The sequence below is a fragment of the Lagenorhynchus albirostris genome, chromosome 6 (genome assembly GCF_949774975.1).
Source record: "Lagenorhynchus albirostris chromosome 6, mLagAlb1.1, whole genome shotgun sequence".
Lineage (NCBI taxonomy): Eukaryota > Metazoa > Chordata > Mammalia > Artiodactyla > Delphinidae > Lagenorhynchus > Lagenorhynchus albirostris.
Window position 1 is genome coordinate 109,462,564 of NC_083100.1, and position 15,473 is coordinate 109,478,036.

A 15,473-nucleotide genomic window follows, 5' to 3' on the forward strand; every position below is an offset into this window, starting at 1 on the left:
AAAGCCTCAATGGGAGCCAAGGTTCTAGAGATAGGCAAGGGGAAACAGAGGGGCCTCCAGGTATCTGTCAGCACCTGCCCCTCCAGCCATAAAGGGCACTTGATCTGGGGCAGGGGTCACACTGCGCCCGTAAAGCAGCTAAGGAGAGACTAAACCTTCTGCAGTCTGCTTCTGGGCACTATGGCATTTACAGACGCTCCCACGATGCAGTTTAACAGTTGATTATTCCCTACCCTACACTGTGCCCTGTCCTCTCATCTGCCTTACCTGTCCCCCCTTTACACCATGAAGACCATTAGGGCGGGGAGGAAGGAAGCCCTCAGTTAAGAGGGAACCTACAAATTTCAAATACAAGTCAGCACGGCCTGGGCCTTGAGACAACAGTGCACAGGGCTGGAGTCCACATATATTAGATTTAGACAGAGCGAGACTGCCCAGCGCTGGCCGGACACTGTGAGGGAAGGGACCGGGCCTGTCTTTTCCCACGGTATACCCACCCCCAGGGCAGTACCCGCACAGGGTAAGTGCTTAATGTACTTCAGCCATTGCATGGACACCTGGGTTCAAGTCCCAGAAACCTTAATTACCAGCTCTGTCGCCTTAAACAAGTTACCTGATTTATGTGCACGTCAATGTCTTCATCTGTAAAATGAGGATAACAAGATCTACTTCATATGGTAATGACACGTTAAAATGAACACATCTTTAGCACAACTTCCGGTACATAGGAAACGTCCCATAACCGTGGGTCATTATTATTATTCTACAATGTTAAATACGAGTCCACAGTCACTTATCTAAAACTCTGGAGGCCAAATGTGTTCTGGAGCACAGAATTTTCACGTTTTAGAAAGGTAAAATGCTGCACACAGTTTTAGACAGATAGATAGACAGACAGGCAGGGACAGATGGATAGGTGGATAGATGGACAGATGGATAGATGGATAGATGGATAGATAGGTATCCCCTTGAACAGAACCTGGGCCAGCACCCACCATCAAACGTGAATATTTCTACAGCACAACATGCCCTAAGCAGGTAAGTAAGGACCATAAGTAGTCTCACATCGGTTCACTTCACATCAAATGAAAAATGAAGAACACTAGGCCTTCAGAGATTTGGGGAATTTGTAACTGCAGAGAAGGGACTGTGGGACTACATTCACAAAAGCACCTGGTCCCCACTGGGATGCTCTATTCCGATCAGCCCACTAGACACGCACGTTCCTGCCCTGTGAGAACCCGCCAGGCTGCACGCACAGAGCTGTTTGGCTCAGTACAAGTTGCTCAGATGACCTGGGAAAGCTGGGAAAGGCTCCCTCAATTCCCTCCAACTGCCATGGCCCAGGTGGCCTCCCCAGCTAAGCTCACTCTTACCTTCATCCCTTCTCACCTAAAGGGGCAGGGGGAGACAAGAAAAGTGGCTGGTGGTACATCAGGAATCTACTCCACCATCTTCCTCTTTCTTTGAGTTTCATTCAGGAAAAACAGGAAGAGGAGACCACATCAATGAGGGCAGCCATATTCAAATTTTTCGTTGTTTTTTTTATTTTTAATGTCAGACTAATCTAGAAAAGAAGCCCCATAATCAAGAAGAAGTCTCCCATCTCCTCCGTGTCTCCCACGGTCACGGTGACATCGAAGACTTACGAAGCTCTTCCAGCAACGGGGTGGGGTGGGGTGGTGAAAGGTGCCCCACAGTGTAGCCCCAGGGTGTGCCGCCTGTATGAGGACATTACTTAAAGAACCAATTACTCACTCCCCAAGGTGACCCAAGAAAGTCCAAAGCTGAAACTGAGCAGGACCTGTAGGGGCTCCTGGGTACGGGGAGCCCTTCCATTCAGCCTCCATGACCTTCCCTGAGTTCCGAGGGGCAGATTCCACCGGTTGCTAATCCAGGAAGGGAGGGGATGGAGAGACATGGGAGGAGCAGCCAGGAAACAACAGTGCAGCCTTGGGGCAGGGTCCTGGTTCCTCCTCAAGGGACACTTAGTTTTCGAGGGCAGGAGCCTGCTGTAACCCCCTCTGCCTGGCAAAGCAATAAAGTTACTCTTTTCTACTTCACCCAACACTCTGTCTCCGAGATTCAATTCAGCACCCCGTGTAGAGAGGCACCCGTGATCACAGCCAGCTCACAGCAGATAACCAGCAATAGGCTAGCAGAACGCATACTGACCCTAAAATGAGTCTGCACAAGAGAGCTAAAATGCTCCAAAAGCAAACTGCGTTCTATTTAACCTAAATGAATGCTCCGTTATTCCCAACTTATGTGCAAATTATAAGGCTCGCTCTTCCCCCAGCTGAATCACGAATGGTTCCCACCAGTAAAGGAGAAGCATTTACACATAGTAGGTGCTCAATGTTCTAGCTTAGTGCCGGGGTTGGCAAACTACGGTCCAGGGGACCAACTGACCTTCTACCTGTTCCCCTACGTTAAGTCTTGCTGGAACACAGCCACACCCATTCATGAACACATTCTCTGGGGCTGCTTTTGCATCATAATGGCCCAAACTAGTTAAATATTTACAAGAAGACCACAGGGCCCACCAAGCCTAATATGTTTACCTCTATTCTTCAAGTTTGCTGACCTCTATTCTTCTGAAAGGAACACTGGCTAGGAAATCAGACAGACCTACATTTTTTTTTTTTTTTTTTTTTTTTTTTGCGGTACGCAGGCCTCCCACTGTTGTGGCCTCTTCCGTTATGGAGCACAGGCTCCGGATGCACAGGCTCAGTAGCCATGGCTCACAGGCCTAGCCGCTCCGCCACACGTGGGATCCTCCCGGACCGGGGCACGAACCCGTGTCCCCTGCATCGGCAGGCGGACTCTCAACCACTGCGCCACCAGGGAAGCCTGACCTACATTTTTTTATTACTTATTTATTTATTTACTTGGCCACGCTGCGTGGTGTGTGGGATCTCAGTTCCCCAACCAGGGATCAAACCCATGCCCCCTGCAGTGCAAGCATGGAGTCTTAACCACTGGATCACCACGGAGGTCCCCAGAGAGACCTACATTTAAATCCCAGTTCCATAATCACAAGTAGAAATTACCTCGCAATTCTCAGTAATTTCAGTGACCTCATGTATAAAATTAGGATACCACTATCTACCTTGCAGGGGTGTTATGAAGATTAAATGAGATACTGAATGCATACGGTAAATAAGCAAGAAATGATAGCTATTAAACTTTAATCGAAACCAGGTACAAATTTGTCTACCATGTTAAGAAATACTCAAAGATAAAGTGATTCAAGCTTCAGCCAACTATTTTTTTTAAATAAGATCTTGTGCTTGCATTCATCTACATTCCCTGCTAGGAAAAGGAATAACAATACCCAAGCACTACTGTTTTGGAAAGCCAAAAGTACTTCCCTTTTCCTCTCTTATCTTTTTAGTCCTGAATTTAAAAATAAAAAATTTCAAGAAGCCAAGCTTCAGAGAATTATTTAATACAAAGTGAATCCCTTCGAATAAAACTTAAAAGTGTACTTCAGGCTCTGAAGGAGAAATCTTGCTCTACGATAAAGGAAAAACACAGGTATGAGTCCCTAAAAGATACGTTTCCAGATTTCAGTAAAGCAACCAGGAACACTTGCCAAGAGTATGCCTAAGTTCCTGAGTTCACACAGGTAACCAGGATTCGTTGAGCACCTGCTATGTTCCAGGCTCTAGGCTCCAGGTGTGAACAAGGCCCATAGTCACCATACTTAGAGACCTTAGAGACCAGGGGGGTGCTCAGCACTGGGTCAGATCAGAACCACAAGACATGGCCTTGACTCCAAAGCCATCGGTATGAAGTCACACAAGATATCAGAGCTTGAGGGCCCTGAGAGAAGATGTAGTCAAACACCTGCCCTGCACAGACAGGTAAAGTGACTTGTCCATGACGGCATGCGAGTCAGCAGCAAACCCCTTCTTCCTGCTTTCCTTCCCACCGAGCTGTCTTTCTTAGAACGTACTTCACAAAGGGTCAAGTCTTAATCTTTCACTCCTTTGTGACTCTGCAATTCCTATTACGAAAAAAAGACCCAGTCTTCAAACCTCTGGGCTCCTCCAGACAACGTTATTACTTTCTTCTTCTGTCTTCCCACCAAATTCTGTGCATCTCTATTACTGCACACTCAACACTGACTGGAACCACTCCCTTATTTATTCATGCCCACTCCGCCCCCCCGCCCCCCAGACTACAAGCTCCTTGAAGACAGGAACCAAGTCTTAATACTGACTGATACTCCTATCCCTCACCTCCTCCTTCCTATCAGGAGTCCGATACCATCCGAGTACCCCGCCTCTTCCACACGGCCACACGCTTCGCTCAGGGGAGGCTGAACCCCTTTGTAGGACCCGGAGGTTGAGCGTGATGGCTGAAGGCCACCGTGGACACCTGTCCGTTTCCAGCGATACTACGGTGGGCGCGCAAAGCCATTCTGGCCAATGCGATGTAAAAAAGTCTGCTGGGGAGCTTCAGAGAAGGTTTCCTCCCAAGTACCAAGTAAAAGACACAAGCAGACATTCTTCTTCCCTGGCCATTGCATTAACTATGCAGACTTAACGGAAATTACTCAATCTCCTTATGATAGATAACTTTAAGTCAACTAAGTCAGCGTTCAGTTACTCTGAGCCAGAAGCATCCTGATTTGCACACAGAAAGGTGCGTGGAGCCGTGATTCAAACACAGACAAGGAGACTTCCCAGACCTCAAAAATGTAAGGGACTAGAGAGTCTCTATCACCCTCCCCTTTGTAACGCTCCCACCACCCAGCAGCCACCGCTTGTTAATTTCAGCTAAATGAATAAAACAGATGAATGAAACAGGAAATTTAAGCTCGGCTTTCAAAGACTATTAGGGTAAATTTTATGTCGAGTTTTAAGTGAACTATTAGGGCCCGAGGTAACCAGTCTAAAGCCTGCTGACTCTTAGATAAGATCAAGGTTTAATGTAATTGGAAAACAGTCTATACTAGAGCAAACAAAGAAATCCTGTAAGCACCCTTTCCAAGTCTGAATCCATGTCAGAAGACTGGTTCAATGAAAAAAATCACAAAACGTTCTGTTTCTGGAAGCCCGACTGTCTATAATGTCTATAGTACCTATTAGCACATGTCCCACGCTGTCTTCCCCCTCAACCGGATCCAAAGGGGCCACCTTCTTAACAAACTAAAGGTGGGGAGGGCGACGGGGGGGGGGGAACGACACCTCTTCAGCACTTTGAGCCCAGCCCAGTTTTCATTCATGGGACCCCGCCTGGCCCTTCCCACCCGCCAAGGGCACCTGAAGAGCCTTGATCTTTGGAACCTAAAGGATATCCTCCAGGCCTTTACACACAAGTCACCGGAGGGCCCTTGGCTGAGTACCTGGGCCGACTTCAAAACAGCTAAAATGCAGGTAAAATGCCCACATCCTACTGCCAATTCCACCCCCAGAGAAAATCGGTGAAGCCACTTGCTCTTCATGAAGGGCCAGTCACTGCTAGACGCGATAGTCACTTTAACTTCAAGGCTGCAAATGCTTGCAACCTCTCCCACATAAAAGCCTCTCTTTATCCGGTCACTTGGCCTTCTCTCAGTGCGCTAAAGGACAAGGGGTTTTCTGAGCTCCAACAAAAATCAAAGAAAACTCTACTTGCTCTTACTGGAAAGCAAGGGATCATGCTGACGGCTCACAAAGGGTTCTCCTAGGACCCATTCTGATTCCCCACGGCTGCCCGGCCACCTAGAAGAGCGTCTTCCAGCGCATGGCTTACCTTGTAATTGCTGGAGTTCACCCAAAAGGTAGCGAGTCCGTCCACGAGTTTGTCTAATGTGGTCTGGTCATGCTCAAGGTCGGCAGACTTCTGTTTGTCTGAGAAATAGTCTATCAGTTCTTGGCCAACCTGCAGTCGCTTCCCCACATCCTTCTGCAGCACCTGTGCCAGGCAGGCCTCCATGCGAGGCTCCATGGTGGAATTCCAATCCAGAGCCAGCCGAAGCTAGAGGGCAGTCAGGGTGACACCCTCCCAGCAAGCGTCCCCGAGAGGCGGCCTCTTTGTTTGCTGAAGGTTACTAAGAGCCTGTGTTTCAGAGATGCAATCTGGGGAATGGCAACAATGCACCATGTGTGTCTGAAGAGCAGCTGGTAGGATATTAAAAGTCCAATTTAAATAACTAGTAGGGGAGAAGGGAGTGAGTGGCAGAGTGATGTTCTCCTCCTGGGTCTGGAATACTTCATAATTCAGCAGTCCATTCTGAAAAGTTAGAGAAGAGAACGACAAATCAGCACAGGTAACAAAATTCTCCAATGCTCGGAAACGTTCAAAGACAAAGCAGCTCACGCTGCAGCATCGTTTATAAGCACAAGTGGAGCGAGAAGCATGAACGCTTGGCAACCATATCCGAATAACATAATTATTATTTTTATCAGGAAGAACACTGAAGCCCAAAGCAAAGAGCCAATGAGCTTGACAGTTGGTGGGTTGAGGTTTTTCACAATTTTCCAGTTTGTAAATGCACCAGTCAGGAGAGCAATCATCTGCTTCAGCTGGAAGATTTATTTGTAGCTTAAATTTTGCTTCCCACCAAAAACCTAACACCACTCTGTGTCTGAATCCTGTAGGTACTGTAGCTTATTGTCTCACTCTCAGTTTTCTAAAAATCCAAGTGCTGGAAGTGAGGCAGGCTCCACAGAAACACCACTGACCAAACTGGCCAGCCCGGTAACACTAACCAAAGCCGAACGCAGCACCTACACCAAACTTCTTGCTCAGCAGCTTCACAACAGGGTGAGCAGGTAGGGGTCCCTGCCTCTTCCTCCGAAGAGAGTGATGGAGGGAGAAAAGGAAATAGGCTCACATTCTGATCACATTCTATTGACACAGTGTTCTCCACTGACAATAGCACCAACTGGGCTGGGTGTTTTGTTACAAAATCAGGAGACCTCAAAATCACGCTTGGGGTAGCGCAAAATACATGATATGGGGAAAGTACCAAAATAATTTTCATTAGACAAATTAAACAGGCCGACCATCTAATCTACAGCTGCTGGAACAACTGTACACATTTATATGTTACAATTTCTTCTCTCAATTCCTTCCATTCTAACCCAAGAAGACGCACAGAAAACCTGTCTTCAAGAGGCAACATCCCCCCGACACTGTACCAAATAGAAACGTTCTTCACGCCGACAGTAGACGCCGACTCTCAGGGGTTCAGCAGGTAGAGCTGACCTTATAAATCAAGTAAGGTTAAAATTCGGTGCAGGGTGACTCTTCCAGTCTGAGCACAGGGAATCTCTCCCTTCCTGTCATCACCCCCACCCCATTCCTCCCCACAGCAAAAAAGCACAATGCTCTCTCTGAGTTCTAGAATGAGAAACAAGCCAAGTCATTCAATGAGGAAAACCCTCCTGCAAAGTCCCTGGCACTTAATTACCCATCTTCTGCTTTACTTCCAATCAAGAAGACTCGCTGTCTCACGTGGCAATCCTTCCTTAAATGGAGGAAATACACGCTTTCCAGTCATTTCCACACCCTGAAACTAGTCCCTCCTTCCCAAGAAAGAACTTCAAATACAGAAAAGGAGCTATTACCCTTCACTCCAACTTTTAGTCCAAACAAAATATCCCCAGTTCCCTAATGAGCTCCTATGTCGGACTAATGAAGGGTTCAGTGATACAGGAAAAGTGGAGAAACCAACAGAACCTTTTCTTTCTGGGCCCAATTTTAGCCCAAGAAGGAGCTCTAATAAGGTCAAGCTTGTGATAGATTAAAAAGGGCCACAGATGCTTTGCTACTCCCTCTTCCACCGAGGTGGGGTCTCATCCCCCCACAGTGACCCTGGGATTGGTCTGAGCCTTGCTTTGGCCAGTGGGAAATCAGAGACTGCAGGAGCGAGCAGAGGTCACGTGGAGCTTGCGTGACTGCTGTGCTGTCAGAAAGCTGGTCTAGACTCCTGAACACGAGAGGCCATTAGAGGAGAACCAACATGCTTCAAAAACAGCCGGCAGCACCTGCCAGACACGTGAGTGAGTCCACGGAGGGACCATTCAGCCTCTCCTGTCATCCTCTGACTGCGGCTACACAAATACATCTAAGGAGACAAAAACCACCAGGTTAAACCATAAAAGGGTAAGAAATAGTTCACTGTTGTTTTAAGCCACGAGATTTGTGGTGCTTTGTCACACAACAGTACATAACTGATACACTCCTTCTTCCCCTAAACATCTATCTTTCATTCTCAATGAAAAGAATCTCATATCCTTTATTCCTTCAAGGGGCCTAAAATCAACAGACACTAACCAGCAATGATGATGATGATACCATTTTTGAGCAGCCACATGAGGTGTCAGGCTCTATGCTAGATGATTTGTACAGACTATCTCTAATTCTCCAACCCACTCTATAAAGGAGATATTAACATCCCTATTTTACAGAGAAAGAAACTGAGGCAAAGGTAAGTAATTTTCTAAGGTTGCGTGGCCATAAGCTTCCCTTCCCCACTTTCAAACCCTTGTTACTACAAGTCTGGCCTAGTTCTGTTCTGACTCAGGGAAAGAAGGTCAGACTTCATGCTTAGCTGGGAAGCAACAGGCAAGAGAGTGAAGTCTCCACTCCCCAGGGAGGAAGGAGCCCTGCATTCAAGTCTCTTTCCTGTGATTTTTAAAATACATATTATATCAAAACGTCCTCTTCAGCTGGAATTCTGTAAGATTTCTAACAAATAAGTATATGCTTCTTGATGGTAATTATGCAGTAAAGCTTTAGCATACTCAAAAGTAGGTCACAAACTCCTTACGGAGGAAACCCACAGAATGAGATACTAGAAGCCCTCACGCATTAAGCAGACTGGTCCTCTCTGTTCTCTCTTTTTCTCAATTTAAAAAAAGAAGTAACAGATGATCCCCTCCTGCACAAAAGTACAAGACCTCCCTCCCATGCCTGTCCCCCAGCCACTGCATTTCCCCACCTAAAAGTGAAGACTGTCGCTAGCTTCCTGTACCTCCTTGCACAGATATTTTTAGCTACCCAAGCAAATAAGTATATGTGTTCTCCCCTCTGTACCCCCCAGGGAGAGTTTCCTAAGCATTTAAATTACATCACAAGAAGCAGCCCAACTCTGCTGCAGGCCAACAGGAAAAAGTTAAAAAATACCAGGTTCAGCAAGAATGAAGAAACACACAGCAGGACAGCCTGATGTAATGTACACATGTGAGACAGCCTCCAGTCTTGACTCTGCCCTTCCTGAGTGGCAATGGGAAGAATACTGGCTCCACATTCATTAAGTAAGATTAAGGGTGGGAAGGGCTTGCACAGGGCATTTTTGTTTGTTTTGCGGTACGCGGGCCTCTCACTGCTGTGGCCTCTCCCATTGCAGAGCCCAGGTTCCGGATGCACAGGCTCAGTGGCCATGGCTCACGGGCCCAGCCGCTCCATGGCACGTGGTATCTTCCCAGACCGGGGCACAAACCCGTGTCCCCTGCATCGGCAGGCGGACTCTCAACCACGGCGCCACCAGGGAAGCCCTGCACAGGGCATTTTTAAAAAATAGCTCCAGGACTTCCCTGGAGGTCCAGTGGTTAAGACTCTGCACTTCCCAGGCAGGGGGCCCGGGTTGGATCCCTGGTCGGGGAAATAAGATGCCACATGCCACGTGGCGTGGCCAAAAATAAAATAAAATAAAAAGTACTTTACATTAAAATAAATAAATAATAAAAAATAGATCCTCTCTCGATCGCTTACTTACGGTCCCTACTCTGCGGCACTTGGGCCACAACCATAGATGAGTGCCAAGGACAGGGGCAGAGAACAGAACCAGCTGTGAGCTCTGATCTTCTGCGTCTACTACAGGCTTCTCCATAAGAGAAGTTCAAGGTAGGACCATTTTCACTCGTGACCGAAAACAGCAATGAGTTAATATTTCTCCTAAGTGTATAGACTGGCTGGGCTCAGCTGGCAGGTCCTTCTGCTAATCTTGCCTGGGATCACTCAGGCAGCTGCTGTCATCTGCCAGCCTGACTACAGCTGAAGAGTCTACAGTGGCATCACCCACATGTCTGAGGCACTGATGCTGGCTGTTGGCTGGACCTCTTGCCACACGTGACCTCTAACCACTCAGTAATATAGTCTGCAGTTCACTATACGTGGTTGGAACATTCCAAGATGGCGAAGGGAAGTGGCCAGGCCTCTCAAGGCCCAGGACACAGAACGTGCAAATCACTTCTGCAACATTCTATGGGTCAAAGCAAGTCACAAGGTCAGCCCAGAACAAAAATGTGAGCAAATGGATTCTACCAGTTAAAAGGAGCCACAAAATATTGCAGCCATGTGCTTCAATCTAACATATATGTAGTCATGTATGTAGTGGGTATCTGTAGAATGACTACATGGATGGGGTAAATACATTTGTCTTCTCTGTCTGCCCATTATCTTGATTACTTTTATTTAACCATCAATTTATCATATATCACATCTCATTACAGAAGATACAAAAGAAATGACTATAATCTATGACTTGACTTGAAAACGCTTCCAACTTACTTGGAGAGAACAAGAGATACGTACTCACACAAAGCTTGTCAATGTGAGAATTCAGCACAAACACAGGGACTTCCCTGGTGGTCCAGTGGGTTAGACTCCACGCTCCCAATGCAGGGTGCTGAGGTTCCATCCCTGGTCGGGGAACTAGATCCCACATGCCACAACTAAAAGGTCCCGTGTGCCGCAACGAAGATCTTGCATGTCACAACTAAGATCCAGTGCAGCCAAATACACAAATAAATAGTAAAAAAAAAAAAAAAAAAACCCACAAACACAGGATGCACAGTTAGCAGACTTCACAGATAGAATGCCGCACCTGCCAAATAAGGGCTATGAATAAGTACTGTGGTTGTTTAGAGAAGGGATGGATCAAGAAGGCCTAGAATGACCAAGTCAAAACCAGTCAGACAAGGCTCAGTCTAAGCTTTGTCTCGAAACATGGACAGGACGTCCTACCTCAGTTATGGCACTTAATAGGGGGAAAAAGCCTAAGCAAGTGAGGGATGTGGAAACTTGTGAACGGTTGAGGGAAGAAGTGTGGCAACAGAGACAGTGAGATACCTCTGAGATGGGCAAGCATTATTACTCCCACTTTTTTTTTTTTTTTTGGCCGTGCAGCTTGCGGGATCTTAGTTCCCCAACGAGGGATTGAACCCAGGCCATGGCAGTGAATGTGCTGAGTCCTAACCACTGGACCGCCAGGGCATTCCCATTACTCCCACTTTGAAGATAAAGAAATGAAGCTTAGAAAGGTTAGGCTAAAAAAATTTAAAAAAAAAACAGGGGCTTCCCTGGTGGCGCAGTGGTTGAGAGTCCGCCTGCTGATGCAGGGGACACGGGTTCGTGCCCCGGTCCGGGAAGATCCCACATGCCCGTGAGCCATGGCTGCTGAGCCTGCGCGTCCGGAGCCTGTGCTCCGCAACGGGAGAGGCCACAACAGTGAGAGGCCCGCGTACCGCAAAAAAAAAAAAAAACAACAACAACCCTGCCCAAGATTTTAAAGCTAATAACTGTCGGGTGGTAATTGAAAATCAGATATGCCTGGCCCCAAAGTTAGTATTATTTTTGTTATACTACAATACTATATACCACTGCCTCACTGAAAGTTCAAAGTATGGGTACTTAATAACTCAAACATGAAAATGTTAAAGTTATATGGGGCATGAGAAGTAGAGGATTAAGAAACAAGAAATCAAATTACAAAGCACTCAGGAAGCTTCAATAAAATAATATTCCATATCACAGCATCAAGTAGTACAATTTAAATTACCAGCACCAGTGAATCAATAAGCACATCAAAAATTTCCCTGGAAAATATGTAGAAAGCAGGCATCATAATGACAAGCCAACCCCGAAAACTAGAAACGAGCAGAACCAATCCACAGTAGGCAAAAGCAGCTGTTTCTATCAATAAGACAATTTTTCTGCCTTATCATCATTTGTATAATTACGATATGGTGTGAACCTTTAAAGACACCTGGCCGTGCCCCGCCAGCAGTGATTCTCTCTCCTCCTTGGACATCCCACAGCCCACTCACTGGTAGCCACACAGTCACTCAGTGAACAGACCCTGGGCCAGCGGTGTGACAAGTGCCCCAGGCTAACTCCTGGAAAGCACAAAAGGTAAGACTTGGTCAAGGCCCTCAAGGAGGTCATTGCCTGGAAGAAGGACGAGACAGAAAAGCAGGCGGTGGTGGCGGTACACGGACAGGCCCTAAGCCGGGGGCCTGGACATGGTGCTACAGTGGCAGAGAAAGGAGAAGCGGCTGCCTGAGGGAATTCAGCGGGGCACTTCAGGATGGGCCCCTGCCACGCACACCAGGCAGATGCAGCACCCGCCCCCCCCCCCCTCCGGCTTTCACACGTCACTCCCCCAGTCACTCCTCACCCACTGCGGATGCGGCCTCCAGCCTCCCTGCCTCCTTCCCCAGCTCCTCTCATCTCCTGTAGCGGCTTCACCACCCCTCGGCTGACAACATCCGCTCCTTTCAGCTTCTGTTCTAGGCCCCAGCAAGCCCTCCTGGCCTGGTCCTCAGTTCCCTGCCATGCCATCCTCCTTTCCCACCACAACTGCCCATCCCTCCAGCTCTTTTGTTAAAGTGCATTGCCTCAACCTCGTCGATTCCATGAACTCCTTCCCAGTCTCACCTTCCTTTGAGTCTGCATTAAATTCCACAGAGGTGTCAACAGCATGGAGCTACCCTCCACTCTCTCTCCCTCGGGAGTCATTGCCTAGTAATCCCGAACCCTGGGTGGACCAGACACACTGAAGCGGCTGCCTTCTCGGGCCTGCAGGGGTGACCGTGCGGAAGAGAAGACACACATACCCAACCAGGCTGGTTTTAAACTGATCTCAAACTTCAGAAAGCCCTTCGCCACCAGCAGCCTTCCAGCTCACGTTCTCTGGCAACTCTGCTTGCCTTTCTCTCCCAAAGAGCTTTCCCGGCTTCTCCGCAGACGCCCGTCTACCCGACCCTGCTGCTCCCTCCTGACCGGCTCACCTGCTGCTCGCTCAGTAAAGCAGGCAGGATGAGACACCTGGGACGGTCACCAGCGACCCGGGGCAGCCCCCTCCACCTGTTCAGCTGCCTGCTCTCCAGCATCTACCTGCAAGCTCCCCTCTGTTGGCTGACTCCCGGCAGCTGAGACACTTCCTCAAGGCCCCTGGAGCTCACAGGCCTTCCATCAGTGACACCAGGGACGGCTGAGCCCCTGTAAGCAGCTGTCTACACCCGCGAGCTGCACGGAGGCACTCCCTGTTCACCCTGCGGCCCTCCCCTCGGGCCCCCTGCCACCCATCCACTGCAGCCATCCTGGTCAGGAGCACGAGTGACGGCCCTGCTGGCAGACCTACTTCACTAACCCCGCCTCTCGGAGGCATCCCAAAACTGACCCCTCCTTCCTTCCCCAAAATTTCCCACAAACGAGCATGCCTTCCTGCTACTTCTCTGGCTGCACCTCCTCAAGTCTCTTTAACCATCTCTGCTCCTCTCCCAAAGCTCACCCAAAAATAATAAGCATGCATTTCCATGAATTTTTTAAATGCCTATAAAACTGATGCCTCCCAAATTTGAATGTCCGAGCCAAATATCTCTGAACACCAGTCACAGGCATGGGCCTCTTTTCGGTGCCAAACTCTTTACCACTTCGGGGCCTTATCTCTTGCTGTTCCTAATGCCTGAAACATTCTCCTTATGCCTGGGCTGGCCTGGCTGTCACTTCAGCTTCAAAGTCACCTCCTCAGCAAGCCCTTTAGAGACCACTCTAGGGGGTCGGTCCCTTGTCACTGCATCCTGTTCTCGTCAAAGCATTTATGACAAGTTGTAATTTATCCCATGTTTGTTTACCTATTTGCTGTCTGACTTTCCCACAGGACTGTCAGTCTTATGAAAGAGGGGACCTTGCTTATCTTGTTCACCTAATGCCTACAACCATGCCTTGTACAAACATGGCACTCGAGAAATAGCTTTTGAATGAATGAAGTTTGCTTGAGTTGAAAATCAGAAGAAAACAGTCATTGGCAGTCATTAGTAGAGTTCAATTTCTTCTTGGGGAGTGGGAGGAATGCGGGGATAGGAAAAATGCAAAAAAGCATTTCAGATAAAAGGAATGTGCAAATACATATGGACAAAACACAAAAAAGAACAGACTATGGCCTGTTCAAGGGAAAACAAGCCATTTGGAAAGGCCAGAGCACTGGTTCCCAACCTGCAAACACTATTGACCCCTGCCCCTGAGGTGAGAGGGTGGAGTGATTAAAGACTGTCTGAGAGGGACTTCCCTGGTGGCGCAGTGGTTAAGAATCTGCCTGCCAGTGCAGGGGACACGGGTTTGAGCCCTGGTCCAGGAAGATCCTGCATGCCGCGGAGCAACTAAGCCCACGCAGCCTGCAACTAAGCCCACTCAGCCTGTGCTCTAGAGCCTGCAAGCCACAACTACTGAGCTTGCGAGCTACAACTACTGAGCCCGTGTGCCACAACTACTGAAGCGCATGCACCTAGAGCCTGTGCTCCCCAACAAGAGAAGCCACCGCAATGAGAAGCCCGCGTGCCACAACGAAGAGTAGCCCCCGCCTGCTGCAACTAGAGAAATTCCACGCACAGCAACGAAGACCCAACACAGCCAAAAGTTAATTAATTATTTATTTTAAAAGTCTGTCTGAGAATTAGTGCAGACACAAGTCATGCATTACCCATGACCTAAGTATTCCTAGCCATATTTTCATACTTATGCAATGCAGCTATGAATCTTTAAATGCAAAAATAATGTAAAAAGTATTTCTAAATTCTTATTTTGAGTTTGAAAATTTTTCTCAATTAACAGATACCAGAAATTCCACTTACATAGAGCCCTGTGATGCTGAACACTAAAAAGAGTTCTTGGGACTTCCCTGGTGGTCCAGTGGTTAAGAATCCGCCTTCCAATGCAGGGGATGCGGGTTCGATCCCTGGTCAGGGAACTAAGTCCCACATGCTGCGGGGCAACTAATCCTGTGCGCTCTACAGCCCATGCGCCACAACCAGAGAGCCTGCGGGCCATAACCACTGAGCCCGTGCATTCTAGAGCCTGCATGTCACAGCTAGAAAGAAGCCTGTGCACTGCAACGGAAGATCCTGCACGCCACAATGAAGATCCCTCGTGCCACAACTAAGACCTAACACAGACAAACAAATAAATAATTTTTTTTTAAAAAAAGAGTTCTTATTCTCAGAAAGTCTGGCTCAGACCAGAAAGATTGAGCACAGACAAGGCCCAGCAGTCAACTTCCAGCACCAAAGGCCAACAGTGCTGTGGTCTCCAGGGAGCTCTGTACATGTCATCTTTGAAATGCAGAATCACGAGACTTCGGGTGGGCATACAATTATTTACCTTGGAGAGAGCATTAAAATCTGCAGTTCCTCAAGTTATCATAAGAATATTCTGCAATAGGGGGAAAAAGATCAGTTGAACTCCCTCTTCTC

At 47.9% G+C, this 15,473-nt stretch overlaps 1 protein-coding gene across 1 annotated transcript in view; it reads right to left on the reverse strand.

The window, feature by feature from the left end:
- The window catches only part of CLASP1 (cytoplasmic linker associated protein 1), a 269,026-nt gene that overhangs the window by 228,382 nt on the left and 25,171 nt on the right, over window positions 1-15,473 (reverse strand). Inside the window, exon 3 of the mRNA XM_060153037.1 lies at window positions 5,746-6,225. Within this exon, the coding sequence (XP_060009020.1) occupies window positions 5,746-5,940 (195 nt within the window). The 5' untranslated portion in view covers window positions 5,941-6,225. The remainder of the gene's footprint in view (window positions 1-5,745; window positions 6,226-15,473) is intronic.